The 25,056-nt window shown below is 34.3% G+C and overlaps 2 protein-coding genes across 2 annotated transcripts in view; both read left to right on the top strand.

Moving 5' to 3' along the window:
- The window catches only part of LOC108737105 (aldose reductase), a 20,632-nt gene extending 6,257 nt beyond the window's left edge, over window positions 1-14,375 (top strand). Inside the window, exons 2-5 of the mRNA XM_018469786.2 lie at window positions 10,083-10,367; window positions 10,984-11,181; window positions 13,736-14,091; window positions 14,189-14,375. Coding sequence (XP_018325288.2) covers window positions 10,083-10,367; window positions 10,984-11,181; window positions 13,736-14,091; window positions 14,189-14,231 — 882 coding nt within the window. The 3' untranslated portion in view covers window positions 14,232-14,375. The remainder of the gene's footprint in view (window positions 1-10,082; window positions 10,368-10,983; window positions 11,182-13,735; window positions 14,092-14,188) is intronic.
- Window positions 14,376-15,865: 1,490 nt separating this feature from the next.
- LOC108737140 (aldose reductase-like) lies at window positions 15,866-24,352 on the top strand. Its single transcript, XM_018469837.2, has 6 exons — window positions 15,866-15,966; window positions 16,754-16,906; window positions 19,509-19,793; window positions 20,232-20,429; window positions 21,820-22,175; window positions 24,209-24,352. Exons 2-6 carry the CDS (start codon window positions 16,769-16,771, stop codon window positions 24,249-24,251), a joined length of 1,020 nt encoding a protein of 339 aa, XP_018325339.2. The 5' UTR covers window positions 15,866-15,966; window positions 16,754-16,768; the 3' UTR covers window positions 24,252-24,352.
- The last annotated feature ends 704 nt before the right edge of the window (window positions 24,353-25,056 follow it).

Raw genomic sequence — 25,056 nt, 5'->3', positions numbered from 1 at the left:
ATTCTGTTTTATTATTATATCGTCATCACCATTATTCTTATTATTATTTTTATAAAGATTATTCGAATTAAAACGAGATAACATTTCATCAGTGATCTCAAATTTATTGCATCCCCTATTCGTTTCAATACACTGACTTGTAAGTAAAAGTCCGTTAACCGTAGCCAGTTTAACAAGGAGAAGCTCTTAGGATTTACCTGAGAAGCTTTCGAGAATCAAAAGAGCCGAGTTTGTCCGGCTCTGTTGTAAATTAGAGAGAATTTGTATTTTTATGGAGTGAAAATACCCAGAGACTGTTCAAATGACCGTTTGTTCTATTAACAAAAGATTTTAAGAAGGTAAACAAACAAGGCAACAGGTTGCCAGAAACAAATATCGTAGTCCCACTACATATTACTATTTGAAAATATTTTTTTATCCCACGTTTAATAAAAATTTGAATTACGATATCGTACATCGTATTTGAAGCAAAACTATCGTATGTCCCCATAATTATCGTACAGACTGGCAACGCTGCTTCCGCCGGTGTATTGCTGTACCACATAGATTATTCGGTAAGAACATTCGAAGAACTCGAAGGACCAGCGTATGTCCGATTAATAAGATGCGTATTACTTAATACGTTTATTAATCCTATACATACACCATAAATTAATCTAACTTAAATTTACGATTACAAAAAATGAATTGAATTTAAACGATTGTTTTGATAGATGTGCTATTACTGATAATGTCTAAACTGTTCTGTCTTTTTTGTGTCTGAAAACTATTTCTCCCACTATCACTTCTGTTTATGGAATTTTCCCTGGTCACTACCCCCAACGACACTGGTCACGTACACCAAAAGGTTCGTAGTTAGGTAGCACACAATGGTGTTATAATTCAGGGAAAAACCAAATTATAAGAATACAACGCAGATGCACTGGAAATGTACCGAAGGCGGCATTTAGAATAATTTGAAGAAGTCCGCAGGTATAAAGTCTTAACATATCCCATGTGATTAGGGACATCATTGACATATTAATTGCCAGTAATAGTGAACCTACTAAAAAGCAAAATGAATAATGTTTCTAGGAGACCGTTTCGTTCTAGATGGTTTAGCATCACCTTTCAAAAATGTAAAACTTCGTTGTTACGATGAAGCAATTAAAATAATGAATATGTGAAATAGCAATTTGTTGTTATATAAAGAAACAACATTAATTTTCTTCTCTGTGTGGGAGCGAATACGCATATAATAAGACAAAACCTTGAATATAACATCAGTTGATGGTGCATGCATGAAGTGATCAGAAAGAGTTGAACAGCGTAAAGTAAATACATACTTGAAAACAAGAAATATATTATAAACTAATATATAAAACGTAAGTACCAGATTCTATCAATATGTAATGTAGGCATATTTTAATGACCTACCTACAATAAAAAAAAGAAACGGAAAATTTTGTAAGAGACCATTTCAATACTTTTTGTAAGCAGTCAGACCAATTGTGGAGCCAAAATATCCTTCGGACACAATTAAAACGTCACTGTGAGTATAAGGATAGTTTCAAGCACAGCGATATTTAAATTGTGTCTGGTGGATATTTGGCCCCCAGAATCGATCTGGCTGTCTACAAAAAGTATTCAAATAGTTCTTTAGGTATCATATATAAAAATGAATACTGAGAATATTTTTTCGAAGGGTTTGACAATTAACAATATTCTGTGAAAAGTTATGTAACAATCGGCACTTAGACTTTAAGAAAAGCGAGTAATGTAATCAACACCTCTAGGGTCTTAGATTATATAATAAGCTGAAAAGTTTATTTGTTTTGTAAGTTGATATAAACGGACACAGAACCACGACAGCCTTCTTATTATTAAGTTTGATCCAAAAGTCATTCAAATTTGAATCAAGTTGTGGTTTCAACCACATCTGAGGTTACTCATTTTCTCCGAAAAATCTATTTAGAAAAGGAAGACATCCGTAGTCTTTTCATTTCACGCTTTCAATTCAGCAGCCAAAGTTAATTTTTATCGTTAGTGAAGGTATTTTATCTGTCACTGTAAACGTGGTTGTGGTTCTTCCCTGTAAGGGCCTGCTGATTACGTTAAGTTTATCGAATGTATAAGTCAATTCCATTATTCATTTAGGTGTATTTCTTTCGTAACATAGTGGTCCTAGTCCCTAGCATAAAATGAACCGCCATTTAACATTCGTTTGTTCATGAAAAATATGCCGCTTTTATGATTATAAATACAGAATTATTGCTTTTCACAAAATTTTGTAGATTTTTATTAAAAACAAAAACGCCTCAAGGCATTGCCGCCCTTCTTCACTATTTAAAGCCGGCGGCAGTAACCGTTTTGATTATCAACGAGGGAAAACGTTAAGAACTGGGCGAAACACGTGTCCACAATACTCAATGTATAGTGGCAATTTGGATGTCTTGTTTTTTTTTAATTAGCCATTAACCACAGTCTCCAAATTCTAGTTAAAAGTATAAACTAAAACAAACTTTTGGGTGTTTCATTCCCACCAACCACTAATACTGGTGGGCGGACAGTCCCTCCGGACTATGTCGGAAGGTAGGACGGAAGGCCCTCTTCAGCCTCCTTTCAGGAATCGTAGGAATAGGTGGGTGGTGGTTCGGGTGAGAAAGATGAGACGGTCGAAATGAAGACAGAAGAAAATGAAAGATTATCTGTGGAATATTACTGCCTCTGCATTTGCCTAAGTGATCCAAGGAAACCACAGAAAAACTTGGACCAAGGCAGACGGACCCGGAATCGAACCGGCGTCCTCCCGAATGCTAAGCAGTGGTGTAAACCTCTAGGCCATGCCGCTCGGTTCTAAAACTAGAACATACCACATCCTTAACCATTTGCGAACAGTAATCTAATCTAAGTCTACCTCTACTCCTCTCAATGTCTGTTTCTGCTCCTAATATGACTCTAAGTAGCCCTTCATGTCTCTGTTCTCCTATTCTTTTGAATACCTCTTCATTTCTAACTTTCTTTACCAATGGTATTCTCATCATTCGCCTATAACACTAGCCTTTTATTTTCTATCGCGTCCACCGTCCATGTTTTACACCTGTACAGTGCTGCGCTCCAGATATACACCTCTAAGAACCTTTTTCGAATTTCCAAATTAAGTGTTCGTGAGCATAGAAGTGGTTAAACGTAATTCGATCCTACGCTATCTTCTGTTTTATATTTCCACTACTCCTNATATGTAAAAATACACCTACTAAAATGTTCTCGAATGCCTAGCATTTTCCTGAGATAAAACGTTCTAGAATAAACTGAAGAATCGAGAACGTTTTATCATGTTCGGGGAACATTGGTAGAGCTGCTTCTCACATTATATTACGGCATTTCCGTAATTCAGCCAGCCCTCTAAATAAAAAATCTTTGAAATCTCCCATTGTGTTCGATATTTCTCCTGATTGGTGTATATATGTTTTGCGAGTTGACCACCGGCAGCCAAACATCTGTTTGGAATGTGTAAGAATGTACTTGCCAGAAGTTCTTGAATGCTTCTAATATTGTTTTGATCGAATATCTAGAATTGTCCTCGAGTAGAGCATTCTAGAGTGAACTCTGGACAGGAGGAATCAAGAACGTTCTGGAATGGTCGAGGGTCATTATGCTTGAGTGGCGATATCATGATTTAGATAAAAGCATACTACTATTCGGAAGGTAGATATTTTCGACTCGAGGGAAGAGACCAAAAGAGTAATGAAGAATCCCTATCGTCATGACATTTGAATTAAATAAGGCAAAATGTTTTATTTTCATAAGAAAAGCGAGTGTTCTGATCTAAGATGAAACCAATCATCACACTAACGTCTTAAAACCATTTGAAAAGAAAGTTCACAAATTCCTCTCTATCACCTAAAGAGATGCCACAAAGCAATCTATTGAGGATAGTATTGATAAGCTCCTATTTCAGCAATTTAAAAAGATGAGATTTGGAGGAAACCTTCATTACTCACTTTTTCGTTAAAATTTNACATTTAAAATCATCCTACAGTTATTTCCAAATAACTTTTAATGATGACCCTTCAGACAAGAATGATTTTAAATGTATCTATCTATTGTTAAAATATTACTAACGTTTTATTTTATTTTTCCAAGTTTTGGTTATTTCATTAAATACACATTTTTTGACACTATCGTTCATTAATTTTCAAAAAATAGCATCACTCAGTATACATAGGTATGTACACATTAAGTTGAGCTTCTGTAAGTTGAAATATAGAAATTTCTTTTTTTTTTCGCCTTAACATTTATCCCAAATTCTTTAACTCGAATTTCTCAATTTCTATTTATCAGAGGCAGCGATAATACATGGTCCTAACTTTTATGTTTGCTATGTTGAGTATTTACAACAACAATTACCAACAATATTGAATTACTACGTTACGGAGATTCGATTCCGATTCCGATAAGTCTGAACTTCCGATTCAAATTACTCACGTGCAGTCGGCTGCTACCAGCGCATACGAACATGTTTATGGATAAATGCCACTGACNGCCTTCCGCCCTACCTTCCGGCGTAGTCCGGAGGGACTGCCCGCCCACCAGCATTACTGGCTGGTTGGAATGAAACACCCAAAAGTTAAAAGTTAAAAAAAGTTGTGTTAAATTCCAATTAAAACTGTCTTTCATTTCCACAAAAAAAAACGAAATGACTTTCAGAACAACCCTATAGTTTGTGAATTTTGAGAAACGTTGCATAATCACATTAGATTTGTCCACCGCTTTAGTAGCTTTTAAAATAATAACAGCAGCAATTTTAAAGTTCATAAATAGAATTGATCCCATTATTTTTGGGGTTTTGTAAATAATCTTTTATTTAAGGTATGAGAGGTATGAGATGTTTGCAGTCGTTGTGTTTATCTGTTAATATTTTATCTCAGTTTCAGTACTTATTGACCTTGAGTTACAGAACTTTCAGTAACTAATTACATAAGATTAATTAAAAGTATGATAAAAAAAACCGCAAAAATATTATATTATTGTTGAAATCGTAATGTTTATTTTGATGATGGCTCAGCACTTGTGAGAGAACATAATCAAACCAAAATAAAATTTATAAAATACTTATTATAAAACACATTTTTTCACTAATTTATAGAAGAAATTCGAGAATTGTTTCAACAGAGGTTAATTGTCATTGTCCATCTCCATCGAAACAATTGTGGAATTAATAAATATTATATTTTATACAATTTAATATGATTTACATTTAGGAAACTGTTTTATTTCAAAAGACATTAGAGGGTGAGTTTAGCATACATAAAATATAGGTACTAAAGCGTACCCAGGTAGAAAATTGTCTTAGTCAGACAAGTTTGAAACTTCAAACTAGCTTTATTTTAGCCTAGCATTCAAGATTCGTTTCGCAAGCTTAGTTCTAGGTTGTTGTTAGAATGAAAAACATTACAAGAATTTGAAGTGTAGGTAACCTTAAAGTATATCTCCCCGTTAGCTTGTTTTTCACGCGAATTTTGAGACTTGTTTTTAATATGAAATCATAGGTTAAAGCAAAGTTACATTATATTATTACTTAATCTGGCGAAAAAAATATTGGATAATAATCATAAAAGGAAATTAGCTTTGACACGTCTGAGGGTACAAAAATGTCGGGTAAGGAAAAAATTAAAAATTCAGTATCATCGACAAGAAAATAGTCAGCCAATAGAATATGGGAATTATTCTTATTCAAGTTCATCAAATGTAAATGTATTTGGGAGTGATAGGTAATTTAAGAGTGAAATCGAAAGTAATGAAAATAGATTTAAATTTTTCAGAAAATAGTTCAGTACACCGTTATGCGTTGCCTCTATTACATTAACATAATTTAATTAAAATTAACAGTTCTAANATAGGTTGATGAAAACATTATTAAAATATCATATGCCAGCTTTTTCAAAAAATTAAATGTGTTTGTTATCGCATTCCATGTTTCCAAAATTTTGTTATTAGCATTTTCACTTGTATTACCCGTCGATCTTTCTGTTTCAATTATTTGTAACTCTTTCCTTATTCCAACAACTTTTTGAAGTACATTGAACTAGACCGGAAATCAATCAGCTGAATTTCAGATTCTTCAATTTATTTTATCAAATGTCACATCAGGGTACATAATAAACTTTCGTATTAGTATTTTCGATAATTCACTGAAGTGAGAAAATCTGAAAATTCCTTGATTAAAGAATTAATGACAGAAACATTAGTGACGTGCCCAAAATATCGTGTCGCGTGCCACTAATGGCACGCGTGCCATTGGTTCGCCATCCCTGGTCTAGACCATTGCTTAGCATTCGGGAGGACGCCGGTTCGATTCCGGGTTCGTCTGTTTTGGTCCAAGTTTTTCTGTGGTTTCCTTGGATCACCTAGGCAAATGCTGAGGCAGTAATATTCCACAGATAATCTTTCATTCTCTTCTGTCTTCATTTCGTCCGTCTCATCTTTCTCACCCGAACCACCACCCACCCATTCCCACGAATCCTGGTAGCAGGCTGAAGAGGGCCTTCCGCCCTACCTTCCGGCGTAGTCCGGAGGGACTGCCCGCCCACCAGCATTACTGGCTGGTTGGAATGAAACACCCAAAAGTTAAAAGTTAAAAAAAGTTGTGTTAAATTCCAATTAAAACTGTCTTTCATTTCCACAAAAAAAAACGAAATGACTTTCAGAACAACCCTATAGTTTGTGAATTTTGAGAAACGTTGCATAATCACATTAGATTTGTCCACCGCTTTAGTAGCTTTTAAAATAATAACAGCAGCAATTTTAAAGTTCATAAATAGAATTGATCCCATTATTTTTGGGGTTTTGTAAATAATCTTTTATTTAAGGTATGAGAGGTATGAGATGTTTGCAGTCGTTGTGTTTATCTGTTAATATTTTATCTCAGTTTCAGTACTTATTGACCTTGAGTTACAGAACTTTCAGTAACTAATTACATAAGATTAATTAAAAGTATGATAAAAAAAACCGCAAAAATATTATATTATTGTTGAAATCGTAATGTTTATTTTGATGATGGCTCAGCACTTGTGAGAGAACATAATCAAACCAAAATAAAATTTATAAAATACTTATTATAAAACACATTTTTTCACTAATTTATAGAAGAAATTCGAGAATTCTTTCATCTGACTAAATTGAACATTGTCCATCTCCATCGAAACAATTGTGGAATTAATAAATATTATATTTTATACAATTTAATATGATTTACATTTAGGAAACTGTTTTATTTCAAAAGACATTAGAGGGTGAGTTTAGCATACATAAAATATAGGTACTAAAGCGTACCCAGGTAGAAAATTGTCTTAGTCAGACAAGTTTGAAACTTCAAACTAGCTTTATTTTAGCCTAGCATTCAAGATTCGTTTCGCAAGCTTAGTTCTAGGTTGTTGTTAGAATGAAAAACATTACAAGAATTTGAAGTGTAGGTAACCTTAAAGTATATCTCCCCGTTAGCTTGTTTTTCACGCGAATTTTGAGACTTGTTTTTAATATGAAATCATAGGTTAAAGCAAAGTTACATTATATTATTACTTAATCTGGCGAAAAAAATATTGGATAATAATCATAAAAGGAAATTAGCTTTGACACGTCTGAGGGTACAAAAATGTCGGGTAAGGAAAAAATTAAAAATTCAGTATCATCGACAAGAAAATAGTCAGCCAATAGAATATGGGAATTATTCTTATTCAAGTTCATCAAATGTAAATGTATTTGGGAGTGATAGGTAATTTAAGAGTGAAATCGAAAGTAATGAAAATAGATTTAAATTTTTCAGAAAATAGTTCAGTACACCGTTATGCGTTGCCTCTATTACATTAACATAATTTAATTAAAATTAACAGTTCTAAAAAATTAAAATTGAATATATTTTNAATATTTGATCAACATAAACATAAGCAGTATCATTATTATTAATATTAATTATTAACTAGTTTTAGTGAAGTTATTTATTAATAAACATAAAAATACAGTTCGAGTTTTATTTCGAACAAAAGAAGTGGCACGGCAGTGCAAAAACGTAAAAAACAAAAATATATATAAAATGTTGAGTGCATTTTCTATATAACATCGATTATTTACATCGGTTAAGATATTGTACATTAAAATCATTGTAAAAACGACCGACAAGACATCAACATTTAGGTTAAGAACGCTTATTTTTACTCAACATACCTAACCTGTACATTCTTAAAATAAGATTTATTTTTTATCTTGTAGTTAGCTAAATTGTCATTGTTTATGCAAGCTAAAATAGTAACCTTACTGTTAACGATCTAAAGCGTTACCAACTAACTTTGTACCATCCTTACTTATAGTTAGCTAGTTTGAAGGTAACGCTTACAAAATTACCTTAATGCAAGCTAATTTCATTTATCACTTTCTACCTGGGTATCTTCAAAATATTTACATTCAGTACCGAATTAAAGTAAAAGTAGGAAATTATGAATTGAATAGCTGATGAGATGTGGATATCGTCGGAAACAATATCTGTGAACTTGGTTTCCTGTTCCACGTTGATCTGTGTTATTTATGAAGTAGGTAAATGTATTTTTATTTTAATTCGAGTCAATTTAGATTCTTCTTCCATCATATTTCTAAGAAAAACATTAATGCAAATTACTTTCATACCTGTAAATACATGCATATTTATAAGATTCAACCGTAGTTTCAACATCATGTAGTTTTATTATGTTAATCGGAATTGTTGCATGTATAACGATTAGTTAGGTGTGTCTGTCCATATACACACATGAATTATTCAAATATCCTTTGAAATTCCCAACAATTAATGCAATAAAATAATTGTAAAACACTATTAATATCACCTAAATTAAATACTAATGTTTAAAGTCCAAGATGCCCCAAACGTATGGAATGTACCTATACATACTATCACATACATGCAGGATGTTTCTGAAATATGCAGCAAGCTTGCATAAGGTGATAGGGCACAATAAAACTTGAAAATCCGTGTTGGGTATCTTCTGCATTTTTCTAATCATGTATTGTTTGTTATTTGCTATATTAGATTAAGTATGATTTACGATATTTATGTTTACAGCCAGTATTTTCTTGTTCTTTTAACGTTGTAGGCTTGTATTACGTATGTATGTAGACATTGGAAGTGTGTCGGTGTCAGAGGTTAGTGCAAAACAGTATCATTGCATTGTCCAAACGAATATTTTTCTAGACGCTCTATTGGACGCTCGGATCCTGTATCCTTGCCAGCGCGTAGTCCTGATCTAAAACCGTTTCACTTCTTTGTAGGGAGTTGACACCTTGACAATACCTCAATGGTGGTTTGAAAATTTAATAAAAATAACCATTACTTATCCAGAGGATATTAATTTACTTCTTAAAGTTTACATAACGTCAATTTTTCATTTATTTTGTGCTCTTAGTACCATATCGATGTGAACTTTACATAGTACTGCATGCTGTCAGCGATGAACAAAGTTTGCAGTTGCTTAATTGTTATCGCAATTTCTCTAAACGCTGCCACCTCACGCCCAGGGCCGGCTTCATATTACAACTTGGTCATGTTTTCTTGGTTCAGTAAAGTACCGAAAATAAAAACGAATTATAAATTTGTGGGGCGAAACCAAAGAAAGGTTTACCCTGTCTTCAACAAAAAGTAAATATAGTAGAATTCGAAAGTAAACAAAACTCACGTTTCGTTTGAAAAAAATATCGTGTTTCTGCTAAGGTGACAGCATATTTTAGGTACCAAATAATTATGTAAAATGTTTATATCTTTCAGAAAGCTTTGATTTTGAGTAAACAAAGCGTTTGAAAAATTAAGTTCCTCTAAATGTCTAGATAAAGACGTTAGCAATCGAAACAGTCAGAAATCATTTTAAGAGCGCACCACAACCTTATTTTGCTCAAAAAATAAGAAGTAATAAATATTCTGGAGTTCATCATCGTAAGGTCGTCAGTCCTAAGACTGGTTGGACATACACCTACACTCTTTCCTATTTGTTTTGTAGAAATTTTAAAGCCATCTTTCCTTTTCTTTGATTTTAATTTCCTGTATTTTATTTAATGACTAGTCTAGAGAAGGAGATGTGGTTCAAGCAGTTAAAGATGCCATCGACGCTGGTTACAGACACATTGATACCGCCTGGATTTACCAAAACGAGAAGGAGATCGGAGAAGCACTTAAAGCTAAAATAGACGAAGGCGTTGTAAAAAGGGAAGACCTATTTATTGTTAGCAAGTTGTGGAATACATATCACAGACCAGAAGATGTGGAACTCGCTATAAATCAATCACTAAATGCACTCGGTCTGGATTATCTTGACTTGTACTTAATGCATGCCCCTACAGACTTTCAAGTAAGTTGATGTTATACTTACATTTTTATAGATAAATTTAACATTTTTGGTGCTTGGGTTTAGTTGTTAAGAAGTTGTACAACCTCATCGATACTTCTAAAATCATCTAGTTTTATATTGTGAGGTTGTTGACCGGATAATGGATAAAGACAGATTCAAATAGACGAATTGAAGTAAGAAAAGAAGTGAAATACCAGTAGGACATTACTTCCTCAGTATTTTTTCCTAATAAATAATCTAAGAAAACCAAATAAAAATTTAGATCAGGGCAAACAAAACTAGAATCGAACCGGTGTTCACCCCAATACCAAAATATACGTTCACAAAATGGCTGGAGTCTGTTTATTGATTAAGAAATTACCTATCCTTTCTCCTCTACTCTTTTTTACGTAAGCCATACTACAATCCTGTTTGATTTATGTTTATTTTCGGTTACACGTTTGTCTTTTTTTTATTAAATCACTTACACAATTGTTGCATTTCAGTGTCACATTGTGAAATTAGATGTTCAATGTTATTACTTTTAATGTAAATTGAGAAGCCTTAAAATTATTTTTTTGTACTCCTTCTTCAATGTTCTAGGTCCGAGTTACAAATTTTGTTTATTTACTTGCAGAAAGTTGGAAACACTACTTTTCCAACTGATGAAAATGGACAAGCAGTATCAGCGGGTGTCGATTTTGTAGACACGTGGAAGGCAATGGAAGAAGTTTACCGAAAGGGGCTAACAAAATCAATCGGTATATCGAACTTTAATAAACGGCAAATCGAGAAAATTCTTGAAAAAGGTTCCGTCGTTCCAGTAACAAATCAAGTAAGTTGAACGTTAAAAAGTTATCAATCTGCAATCTTAAAAAACAATCACAAAAACTTCCTGAACCCGTACAGAATGGTCTTCTAAAGATACACTGCTGATAATCGTTTTCGCTTTTCCATATTAACCGTTCGTGAGTACAGATGTGATAAAACAATATAGGTGAGTTATAATGAGTGACGGTGCTATATGACAAAAGTGTTATGAATTTCGAGTAAGAAATTACATATTTTGAATTTTTATAAGAAGTGGTCAAAATGTATATAGAATGGTGTTGATGGACTGTTATTTAAGAGTCTGTCATTTATCAGCTGTTATCCAGAAGTATCAAATACAATCTATTATGCATTCATAAGGTCGTCAGTCCTAAGACTGGTTGGACACCATTAATTCCTATCCTGAACTTATCTTCACATTTCTCCAAAACTAGATCACATATCCTTAACTATTTGTGAACAGTTATCTAAACTAAGTCTATCTCTCCTCCTCTTTCTGCCTTTAATATCATTAAGTCATCTCGCCTATTTCTTATTGACTTCCATATAGTCCTTTGTCTCCCATCATTTCTGATTTCTAACCTTCTGTAACCACGCTATCCTCATCATTCGCCTGTAACACCATGTATGTCTCTACTGTTCCTTCCATCCTGGGTTATCTGACTTTGTAGTTACCAAAATTATCAATTTCTAATTCTTCGTCCCCTATATTTATATTCGTCCTTCTCTACTTTTTCATCCCTTGAATACCAGCATTTTTGTTTTACTTTAATTTATTTTCATACAATATTGCTTTGTCAATACCGCTCCCGTTTTATTTATCTTATTAAGTTAGGAAATGGTTTATGAGTAGTACACCAATGTAAAAAGAGAAAATCGAATAATAGTAAGCTGTACAGTGGTTAGAGGTGGCTTAGGGTCGGCTTTATAAGCGCCTGGTTAGATGTACATCTTTAAACAAGTATCTTTGCTTTTCTAAGTTTCTGAGAATGTTGAACTTTCTTTAAAGTTCGATGCTGGCAGCATGATCAAATACTGCTTGTCTGCATCTCATTCTGTTACACATCAATTGGTGTAATGCTATTCCTTTTTATTTATTAGTGGCCGCTGCAATTCCTAAATGGCATCTATTTTCCATGTTTACGATACTCCCTACAACAACTGTCATGAGTAAAAGTAGGCGTTCGGTCAGCAACCGCTCTATTCCGGGGGGGATCTTGAATTTGTGGGGCCCTGGGCTAATACTGCTTAGGGGCCCTACCTAATTACCCAACCAATTGCCATTTTGTCAAAAAACAATTTTCTGTAGTGATGTAGATATATATAATATATGTTAAGTACAGGAAGAAAATAGGACAACAAAATATTTTATTTATTTATTAAATTGACAGGTTATGAATGGTTATGTTATATAAATTATAAAGTAACCTTTCTGCATTTTTGTGCTGCAAATTCCTTTATTTGGTCATCGCACTGTAAGTCCTTTGTTAAATCGCAATTTATGAAAAGAACTGTTAAATGATTTAGTCGATAGTTCAACATTGTTGTCCTGTATTTGTATTCTATATACGACATCCTGGAGAAAGAGCGCTCCGCTTCACAGCTAGTGATCGGCAACGTTAACAAAATCTTTAAGATGGTGTAGCAGTTTGGGAAAACATCAACAAATTTCTTGTCATAAATTACCCAAAAAAATTCACCGCAAGATGTGTAAGACTCTGTCTTAGACTGCAGTAAGTAAAATTTTAACAGAATGCACTCATTCACTAAATGTAACTAACAAAATTGCGTCGGGTGATAAGCGGAGGGAAGTCCCCAGTAATAGACAATACACGGAATACACCGACCGAAAACAAGCGACGGGGAATTCCCCGTTCCATTTGATAGATGCGCACACGGGTTGATTGATCGCAGTGTTGTCAATCATATGATCGAATTTTTTTTAATTCTAGATAATTTTTAATATTGACAATATCGTCTATTGTTTTCAGTTCAGGTTGGGGACCCTCTGTATTCACGGGGCCCTGGGCTGCAGCCCAAAAAGCCTTTAAGTAGATCCGCCCCTGCTCTAGTCTAGTTAGTAAGTTTTATTGCAAACTATGCCAATTTTGAACGTTCTAACTATAGAACAATATCTTTTGTCACGAGTTTGACTGAGCGGCCTGACCTATAGGTTTTTTAGACTATTGCTTAGCATTTGGGAGGAGACCGGTTCGATTCTAGATCAGTTTGGATCACTTAGGAAAAATCCAGAATCAGAAATTTTATACAGATAGTCGTTTATTTACTTCCGTCTTCATATTGTCTATCTCATCTTTCTTGCCCCAACCGACATCAGTCCATTACTGCAATTCCTAAAAGCAGACTAAAGAAAGCCTTTCGCCCTAACCCTCCAGCATTCTCCTGTTCACCAGCATTGGTAGCGAATAAAGCATCGAGAGTTTAAGAGACGAGTTGAGTATTGGTCAAAAATAGTCATTTCATTTTTACATCAATATAATTTATCTAAACGTCCATCCTTCAGAAACATTTCAACCTCATTTGTTCTTTTTGTTTAGGTTGAATGTCATCCATATTTAAATCAGAAAAAGCTCGCTGAATTTTGCAAATCAAAAGGGATAACTCTTACTGCGTATAGTCCTCTAGGGTCCGCTGACAGACCTTGGGCAAAACCGGACGATCCTAAGCTCTTGGACGACCCGAATCTGAAGAAGATCGCAGATAAATACAAAAAAAGTGCTGCTCAAATTGTACTTCGTTATTTAACTCAAAGAGGCCTCATCGCTATTCCAAAGTCTGTAAACAAAGGCAGAATCGAAGAGAATATTAATATTTTCGATTTCGAATTATCTCCTGAAGATATGAAATACGTAGACTCCTTTGATCGCAATGGAAGAATATTTACATTTGACTGGTAAGGAAAGGGATCGTTCATTTATTATATATATATAATTTATACAACTAATTCCGTATGACTTGCAATATTAAAAATCACGTAAACATTGTTTCAGGTCATCCAAGCACCGATTTTATCCATTTAGTGACGAATACTAATTAAAAATTAAACAGGCGCATATTTATCTGTAATAAAAATATTGTTAATATATAATGTATGTTACGAGTAGGTATATGAAGAAAAAACTGTTTGCATGTAAAAATTATTATTAAGTTGTAATAAATTAAATGCATACAAGTAAACAAGAAAACCTTATCATCAATAATACCAAACAATTTTTATTTTTGTTTTTATTTAAATACAGGTTGGTAAAAATTAATCGTGTTAATGGCTAATCTGCCAAATTGTGTTCAGTATCGACTTTGCATATTCCTCATCAGAATATTTATCGCAGGTAGTTTCGCAGATTTAAATAAAAAGTTATCATTACTAGAGTTGCTCGAATAATATTCAAGTTAAAATACTCAGCTATAGCCTTACCTTTAAAACGTACACAAATTAAAAGAATTTTGACATATGAAGAAAAAATGGATTAAAAAGAGATTAGTTGAGGAAAAGTCGATTTGCTAGATAAAATTCGAAGAAACATTGCAGGGTGGCAGATTTAGAGCATGTGACTGAAAAAAATGAAAAACACAATAACATCAAAATCCATCTTCATAATAGATGCTTCGCACCATGCCTTAGGGAGGGAGGGGTTGTCTTCGACTTATTTAGAATAACGTGGTGATGCCTGCCTTACGATTTACCTACGACGATCAATTCGCGCACAGAAGTCAAACCCACGATGCCAATTGAATACAGAAAGTCAGCAAGACCCTCTAGAACCCCTTGGCGTAGATAGGATCTATCTGGTCCCCACCAGGGTTAGCAGACTTGGTAATCAAGGGAATACGCCGCTCACCCATGGAGGTGACACATCTCTACCTCAGCATTACCAGTACCATTAGGGGTCCATTTTAAAACAGCCCGACAGGCAGAGAGATTTTTCGCCTAGCATATTCAGGTCACTCGTAGCACCGGCTTATATCATTAATAAGTTGTATATTCGAGGGACAAATCCCTCTACCAGTCAACCTAATGAGCGAGGCTGCTTTCGCGAGCATCTGGCGAGCAAAGGAATACGTATACAAGGGATTCCAAATGCGTCAATTTGTCTATTGTAAACGTATATTTCGTCCTCTCATACGTGGTCATTTTCTAGATTTTTAGACGTAGATAAATTATTTATCTAAATCAAAAGACAAGCGAAAGAACTTGAGAATATTACCTGTGATCGAAAACGAAAGATCGATAACAGGCTAATTGATGCAATGCGAATCCAGAATTTATTTGGAATAATTTCAAAGAGACTCACCCCTAAAAACCGAGACGAGTTTCACCCTCTTTTTGAACGTTGCACTATTAAACACTCAGTCTCGTAACAGCTTAAAAAAGAAATATGTTTGTGTTTTAATTAGGTCTAGGTCTACTAAACATTTTTCTATATACTTACTACAGTTTCTTTTATTATGTTTAAATTTTATTATTAAATAGGGTCGAAAATGTGAACTAAAGTAGGACTGATTTACTAGCTACTGATACATAACTTTCCAGTAATTCGTTGTTATGAGGAAGAAATTAAAATAACGATTATGTAAAATAACAATTTGTTGTTATATTAAAAACACTAAATATTAATATTCTTTTCTATGTGAGAGAGATAATACACATATAAAAAGACACAACCTTGAATACACCATCAGTTGTTGATGCATATATGAAGTGATCAAAAAGAGTTCAATAAATACTCGGAAAAACGAAATATATTGAACCTAGACAAATATAGAAAAAGTGAGTACCAGATTCTTTCAATATATAATAAATACTTTAAAATAGCTTCTGCATTAATGCAGTTTTAACCATTAGTATGTTCTCTAACTACATACTCTTGACATGACAAGGCCTAAAAGAGCCGAAACAGTGTAGAGTAACTCTAAACTCTAACTAAATTGAAACATTAAAAATCAAAACGGTTTTACTTATTCAATATTAATATATGTCCCCTTTTATGAAGAAATATTGTAGATATTTTTTTAGAAAAATTAAAGAAAACGTGATGTACCTACTGCTTTAACAATATATTTAAAATAACTCTTACAATTATTTTCAAATAATGTTTAATAATGGCCCACTCGCTAGAATTATTTTAAATAAACTGTTGAAACGTTACTAACATTTTATTTTATCTTTCTAAATAATGCCGGTTATTTTATTAAAAATAATTTTTTGGAAACTCATTTATAAGTGAATTTAACATATACTTGATATACATATATTTTTAATCACAATATTGCAAAAATTAATTTTTATTTACCATTACATATATCACATAATAACTATAGAGCATCAGTAATTAACAATTACTCGATAACCTTCAAACATTACATAACAAATGTTGGAAGATAGACCAGTTTTAAATTAATTGTTTAATCCGCCACATGCTAGATCTTAGGCAACGAGTTCAAAGAACTTTTCTTGTAAACAACATCTTACGAAAACTGGAAAATTCGCTAATGCTAAAGCTTAATCTCCATAATTATGTCATCGAAAAAGTATGAAGTATTAAATTTCTGTACAGGGTGTTTATTTCAAAATGGCATACACAAAGTGGTTCAACTGCGTGATATGCCTGATTGCTACTATTGTGACGTTAGGTGACACAACGATAGCTCCTACAATAAAACTGAACAATGGTCTTGACATTCCTGTAATAGGACTAGGAACATGGAAGGTTAGTGACTACTGTGTAATATTTTCAACAACTTAAAAAGGAAATACTTGTATTCCGTATAATTATCCCAAAAAAATATTATTGTAGCTTTATTAACAGTGCACACGTTCTGAACTAAATATTTACCTTTTAGTATTCTCGTTCATCAATCATTTTTAGTCATAAAAAAAAAAAAATAAATAAATCACAGAGAAGTGATGAAAGGTCGTTTGAACTGATGCTGTCTTAATTCGGATATAAAGGTCATCGACGGGTGCAGGTACTTCCTAACGTTTCACTAATACGAATGGCGAGCTTCTTCAGAGGACAGTCCACATCCAGCACCGGACAACTCGCCACTAGTGCTAGCGAAACCTTAGGAAGGAACTCCAACCAACGACGGCCTTTAGACCCGAACAAGGACAACATCAGCTCACATATTGGCCCCGAAAGCCTTTACAAATTTGAAAGATCGTTTGCTTATTTTAATTTAAAAGGGTATGCCAATCATCATCCTCATAAGGTCCTCAGTCCTAGGACTGGTTAGACACGCATCTCAACTCTTTCCTTCTGAGCTAATCTTCGCATCTCTCTAAAACTAAAACAACCCATATCCCCTAGACAAAAACTTTCGGTCTCTCTCCAGTGTCTCAGAGTCTTTCAGCATCTCTGAGAGCATCTCTCACAGTCTTTCACAGTCTCTCAGTTATTGCCTGGGTGTTTTTATGAATCTCTCACAGTCTCTGTATGAGAGACTCGAACGATAAAATTGTTAATTCAGAGATTCGAGTCTCTTACAGAGAGACTGAATGAATAAAACTGAAAAATTAAGAGACTTGAGTCTCTCGTAGAAAGACTAGGATCTCTGAAATATGTTGAACTTAGAAAATTTTAACCATGTCTATCGAGTCCCCACTTATTGAGATTCGAGTCTCTCATTCAGAGACTGGATACGAAATGAGGATCCCTCTATGAACGACTCCAGTCTCTCGTTCAGAGACGCTAAACAGTTTTTTTGACAGTCTCTCGACAGTCTCTCTCAGTTTTAGGGAAATGCGAAGTTTAGCTCAGGATAGGAAAGAGTAGAGGTACGTGTTCAACCAGTCTTAGGACTGATGACCTTATGATGATGATGAATTTAATTTAGGTCTACCTCTACCCCTCCTAACTTCCGTTTCTGCCTCTAATATGTCTCTGACTAGACCTTCATGCCTGAGATCTCTCTAATACCTCTTCATTTCTAATCTTCTCTATCCACGGTATCCTCATCATTCACCTGTAACACCACATTTCGAAGGCTTCTAACCTTTTCTTTTCCGCCGCGCCCACTATCAATGTTTCGCACCCGTACAGCGCCGCGCTCCAAACATACAGCTTTAACAACCTTTTTCGAATTTCTAAATTAACCGTTTGCGAGCACAGAAGTGACTTCTTCTTATTGAAGGCGACTCGACCTTACGCTAACCTCTGCTTTATATCCCTACTACTCCTGACTTATCTGACTTCCTAGATACCTAAAATCGGCCTGTATCCAATCTATACTTGGCGCCTTACTATTCTTTAGGTTTTTTAATGCCGCATCGAACTCTTCTCTCATTATGGGGTAACCTAGTTCACCTAACTCCACGCTATCTTCCTTCTCTAAAATATCTCCTAACTCATAGCCTGCATATAGGTTCTCCAAATATTCTTTCCACCTGCCTGCATTTTCCTCATTTTCTATCAAAATGACCCCTGCCTCGTTTCTTATATTATTACTACTGTTAGTTTCAGTTGTTTTGTTAAAATTTCTTCAGTTTTTAAGGATGTTAGCTAATCGTAAATAAAAGCAATATTTTGCAATAAGTTTATTTACTTTGATATACAATTAAATTGTATTTAAACAAATTGGGTCACTGTCATATCAAATTTTTGTGATTACATAAAGCAATAAATATTTCGAAATAAATAAATGACTTGCTTTTTAAACTCATCTTGATAAATATATAAAAATCACGTACCACTATGTTGGTACACGCTAATCTCCGTAACCACTCAACCGATTTTAATGTTGTGGATGTGTATGGTTGACTTCAGCTTAATAGATGCGATATTTTTGGATTTTATAGCTGGTGTTGTTGTCGACATCTACTTTTATTTTAATTTTTTTGACGAAAACAATTTTTCTTACGTACAACCACAAATTTTAACTTCCCTGAACTCCCACTCTTAAATATTTTATAATGCGGTGTCAAGGATTTTTTTTATGAATGAAGAAGGATTATACTGCATTTTGTTTAATGAACTATATATAGTAGGTTTTCAAAATCCCACCCCAAGTGGTTTAAAATGGGAATTTGGGGTGTAATTGAATTCCGCGCGGGCAGCTGACAACTAATCGTAATATGTACAATAAAGGCAATGTACTTGTAGAAAGCTATAGGTCTTTTCCCATTTTCTCTGCTCAAAATGTAACATAGATTCAAGGCTATGAATGACGTTATTTAATTTAACATTCACTCCTTTATGTCGTCGACAAATAAAACTTAAAAACGTCACCAATTAGACATATGTATGAATATATTAAAACATTCTTTTCTTTCCTTTGATTTTAATTGCCTTTTCTTTTATTTCTTACGAGTAGTCTAGAGGAGGAGACGTGGTTCAAGCAGTTAAAGATGCCATCGACGCTGGGTACAGACACATTGATACCGCCTGGATCTACCAAAACGAAAAGGAAGTCGGAGAGGGAATTAAAGCTAAAATAGACGAAGGCGTTGTAAAAAGGGAAGACCTATTTATCGTTACCAAATTATATAATACTTTCCACAAGCCCGAAGATGTGGAACCCGCTATAAATCAGTCTCTAAGTGCTCTCGGCTTAGATTATCTTGATTTGTACTTAATGCACACTCCTATGGATTTTCAAGTAAGTCTATAAAAGAATTCGATAGTTATAACTTACCGAAACTTCTCAAACCGTGTAATGATAGATACCAAAAAGGTTCTAATTAGGTAAATTTTCATGAAATTAAATTTTACTTTATTTGGTATACGTTTATCGGAAATTTTACGTAATTTTGCTAATGTTTTGCGTGGTTTATTAACACCACCTACTAATTTTTGGCGGGCGGGCAGTCCTTCTGACCTACACTAATGCGTATCCAGAAGGATAGGGCAGAAGGTCCTGTTCAGTCTCCTTTTAAGAATCGTGGAAATGGACGGAAAAGTAGGTACCCAATTTATTTTTATTTTGGATTACGTCTTTGTTGTTTCTTACTGAAGCAGTTAAGCTGTATAATTGTTGGTTTTAATTCTATTCTCATTTCCGAATCCCAGTTACAAAATATAGTTTCTCTACTTTTAGAAAATTGTAAACACTAATCTTCCTGTCGATAAAACTGGACAAGCGATACCAGCAGGAGTTGACTTTGTGGACACGTGGAACGCAATGGAAAAAGTTTACCGAAAGGGTTTGACAAAATCAATCGGTGTATCGAACTTTAATAAACGACAAATTGAGAAGATTCTTGAAAAAGGTTCTGTCGTCCCAGTAACAAATCAAGTGAGTTAAACAATACATAGGTGACATTTCTAAGACAAGTTTTAAATTCCTACTGGGTGGAATAAGTACATTTTGACGCACGTTTTGTGCGGTTAACCTCTTTGTATAATGAAATATTATAAATCTTCAAACATAAAAACAAAAGAAATACTTCGTGCTACAGATGGCGTTTACTGCGCTAAAACGCACTGTTAATACAGCAGGTAAAAGTTGGTCTGTATTCTGTCGGAGCTGCCTGCGACGCGCTGATGAGATCCAAAAAGATCGAAATCGCGATCCGCGTCTGGCAGTTTCGACAGAATACAGACCACTTCGAANGTTAAATCGCAATTTATGAAAAGAACTGTTAAATGATTTAGTCGATAGTTCAACATTGTTGTCCTGTATTTGTATTCTGTATACGACATCCTGGAGAAAGAGCGCTCCGCTTCACAGCTAGTGATCGGCAACGTTAACAAAATCTTTAAGATGGTATAGCAGTTTGGGAAAACATCAACAAATATCTTTTCATAAATTACCCAAAAAAATTCACCGCAAGATGTGTAAGACTCTGTCTTAGACTGCAGTAAGTAAAATTTTAACTGAATGCACTCATTCACTAAATGTAACTAACAAAATTGCGTCGGGTGATAAGCGGAGGGAAGTCCCCAGTAATAGACAATACACGGAATACACCGACCGAAAACAAGCGACGGGGAATTCCCCGTTCCATTTGATAGATGCGCACACGGGTTGATTGATCGCAGTGTTGTCAATCATATGATCGAATTTTTTTTAATTCTAGATAATTTTTAATATTGACAATATCGTCTATTGTTTTCAGTTCAGGTTGGGGACCCTCTGTATTCACGGGGCCCTGGGCTGCAGCCCAAAAAGCCTTTAAGTAGATCCGCCCCTGCTCTAGTCTAGTTAGTAAGTTTTATTGCAAACTATGCCAATTTTGAACGTTCTAACTATAGAACAATATCTTTTGTCACGAGTTTGACTGAGCGGCCTGACCTATAGGTTTTTTAGACTATTGCTTAGCATTTGGGAGGAGACCGGTTCGATTCTAGATCAGTTTGGATCACTTAGGAAAAATCCAGAATCAGAAATTTTATACAGATAGTCGTTTATTTACTTCCGTCTTCATATTGTCTATCTCATCTTTCTTGCCCCAACCGACATCAGTCCATTACTGCAATTCCTAAAAGCAGACTAAAGAAAGCCTTTCGCCCTAACCCTCCAGCATTCTCCTGTTCACCAGCATTGGTAGCGAATAAAGCATCGAGAGTTTAAGAGACGAGTTGAGTATTGGTCAAAAATAGTCATTTCATTTTTACATCAATATAATTTATCTAAACGTCCATCCTTCAGAAACATTTCAACCTCATTTGTTCTTTTTGTTTAGGTTGAATGTCATCCATATTTAAATCAGAAAAAGCTCGCTGAATTTTGCAAATCAAAAGGGATAACTCTTACTGCGTATAGTCCTCTAGGGTCCGCTGACAGACCTTGGGCAAAACCGGACGATCCTAAGCTCTTGGACGACCCGAATCTGAAGAAGATCGCAGATAAATACAAAAAAAGTGCTGCTCAAATTGTACTTCGTTATTTAGTTCAAAGTGGTTACATTGCTATTCCAAAGTCTGTGAACAAAGGGAGAATTCAAGAAAATATTAATATTTTCGATTTCGAATTAACTCCGGAAGATATGAAATACGTAGACTCCTTTGATCGAAATGGAAGAATATTTAAATTTGACTGGTAAGTAGAGAAATGTTTGTTCTACTACCTGTGAGTCTATCACAGGAAAGTATTCTGTTGCAATTGGGATCTGTCAAATTTACATGAAATTAGCCTCTATTAATATACTGAGTGAATGAAATAAAATTGTTCTTGACGGAGTCTGCACCTTTCTCTGTGTGCGAGATCCAAAAGTTTTAATTTTGGACTATGTTTCTATTATTTCCCGATGAAAACTAACAATTTTTGTTTAAAAACGTATTTAAAAAATTATAGAATAAAAGTTATACTTCATTTATTTTCTCTAGCGATGTGCCCCTTCCAATGTCTTGAATGCGCACTGGCAAAATCGTAGGTAGGGAGAAAAAAGCTCATTATACTCTCGACTCTTGTTCATTAAACATACTTTTTCATACAGTACCTGCCAAAAGTTTTGTTCAATCATGAATAGTAGTCCGAGTCGAAAACAAGCGTTAAAGCCTTTGATATGTCTTCAAATATAAATAAACATCTCGTTGATATTTTCAGTAGTAAATAACAGCACACTTGAGCAATGCAATTGTAGTGGATAAAATGGTCAATTTTTCTGTGCAGTACTGTACGGATTATACGCTCCTCACCGGTTAAGAATTTGGCCGAGTGGTGTCTCCTTTCTCTTCTGGCCTAGTGCTGTTCTTTTCTACTTTGCGCCGGTCAAACTGAAGGTCACATCGCTACAGAAACTAAACGAAGTATAACCACCTACTTTCTTAAAATAAATAAGTGGATAATCACTGAGTAGCACTGATTAAAATAGCGTCAGTCCTTTCACTGCGGATCAGTGAATAGTCGCTGAATTATTCAGTGAATATGTGTCCGTAAAATTCAATAACGTATGTGGATATTCTAAATCATCGTCATCATAAGGTCGTCAGTCCTAAGACTAGTTGGCCATACACCTCCACTCTTCCCTATCCTAAGCTTATCTTAACATTTCCCCAAAACTAGAACAACCCATATCCTTAACTATTTGCGAACAGTAATTTAATTTAGGTCTACCTCTACCCCTCTTAACTCCCGTTTCTGCCTCTGAAACACTGAAACATTCAAGATCGTTCAATTTGAGTTTAGGAGAGTCAATGATTTTCCAGTACCCAATACCTAATATGTTTGCATTTGTTTATCGAGGCGATTTCATTAGTGTCCCATTTAATATGTTGGAAGAAAAACATAAAGCAAGATCCCAGAGCCGTCAGACATTACTTATTTTCTGAGTAACAAAACGGCGGGTGGGATAGAGTAGTGTTAGTATGTACTTTAAACGTATCTAATATCTGCTAATTGAGGCCGATAGTCAATTTGCTGATATCAGATGTTAAAGGTAAGTGAAAACATTACTTCAAGCTTCACAGAATATTATTAAAAATGAATAATCAACACTGCCGGACACTTCCCATGGGCGATAATTTCTGCCAGACGCTTCAAGGTTTGCAAAAGAAATCGCAATTTTACTTATGATCTGAGTCTTTATTTTTAAGTATGATAGGAAACTGTTTTAATACTTGTCCAATTGTAGGGATCAAACATTATCCAGACACAGTTAAAATGTCGCTGTGAGTAAAAGCGCAAACGCCATAATTAGATGGCTTTGTAACTCAGCGGCATTTTAATTGTGTCTGAAGGATGTTTGACATCTACAACTGATCTAACTTCTTACAAAAAGTATTGAAATAGTTTCCTAAGTATCATATTTAAAAATGAAGACTCAGACTATAAGTAAAATTACGATTATTTTTTGTGAACTTTGAAGCAACTGGTAGAAATTTTATTTTAACAATATTCTGTGAAACATAATGTAAAAGTTTGTACTGACAATTAAACGTAACTTTAGCAAAGTATACCTAGAAATTAGCCCACGGCCCAATCAACTGGTATCTGGGATGCATACGTTCAGAGTACATGCTAACTCTACTCTATCTCATCCATTTTGTTACTCAGAAAATGAGTTTTCATAAATTTTCACTTACATTTACTTAATCGAATTTTAATAAATATGTAAATAAATTTTATTTCAGGGGTTCCAAGCACCAATATTATCCTTTCAATGACGAATACTGAAAACAAACTACATCTTTCAGTGTAATAATATATATCTAAAGAAAGTGATTGCATGTTAAAATGATTGTAATCCCATTAACAAATAAAGTGAATAAACAGAAGCCACATATCTTCTCAATGACAATAAAGAACTTTAGTTTTTATTTTTATTTCAATTTAAGTTATAAATCAGTGGACAGTCACTGGGTAACAGTGACTATAGTTGGAACATTTACAATTGACATAGTCCGCAATAAAACTGTCGCATTTATTTTTTTTATAGACTAGAACGGTTGCTGACGGAACGCCTAATACCTTTACATACGACAGACATAGTAGGGAGTATCGTAAACATAGAAAAGAGATGTCAGGTAGGAATTGCAGCGGACATTTATAAAGAAAAAGGAATAACTTTATACCAATTTATGTGTATCAGAAAGAGATGCTGATAAGCAGGATTTGAGCAAAATTGAAAATTTTATAAACGACGAACCGAAATCGTAACATTGTGAATAGGTCAATATGGTTGGAACGTTTAAAATTTGCATAGTCTGCAATAAAACTGTCGCATTTANCCAAGCAGTTATATAGCCGACCCTAATCTTTTGCGTACCTAAGCAACCTTTAACCGCTGCCCCGCTTACTGTTATTCGGTTATCTCTTTTCACCTTTTTCTGTACAACTCATGAAGCATTTCTTAACTTAACAAGGGCGTGTTGCAAACACATTAAATGACTACAGCCCCAAGTTGAAACAAGATAGAAGATACGTCTATTCTCACAGATAAGTTATTGCGGATTGCCAATTTTGATCGTCCCAACTATAA

Source organism: Agrilus planipennis, unplaced genomic scaffold (genome assembly GCF_000699045.2).
Source record: "Agrilus planipennis isolate EAB-ADULT unplaced genomic scaffold, Apla_2.0 scaffold9, whole genome shotgun sequence".
NCBI lineage: Eukaryota > Metazoa > Arthropoda > Insecta > Coleoptera > Buprestidae > Agrilus > Agrilus planipennis.
Note: the sequence above shows the minus strand (reverse complement) of the source record. Positions and strands in the feature narration are given on the sequence as shown.

Excerpts from the sequence above, each read along its gene's own strand:
- LOC108737140 (XM_018469837.2), top strand. The coding sequence starts at position 16,769 with ATGGCATACACAAAGTGGTTCAACTGCGTGATATGCCTGATTGCTACT. Across the intron at positions 20,430-21,819 it reads TCGTCCCAGTAACAAATCAA|GTTGAATGTCATCCATATTT; the intron begins GTGAGTTAAACA and ends CTTTTTGTTTAG. Across the intron at positions 22,176-24,208 it reads AGAATATTTAAATTTGACTG|GGGTTCCAAGCACCAATATT; the intron begins GTAAGTAGAGAA and ends ATTTTATTTCAG.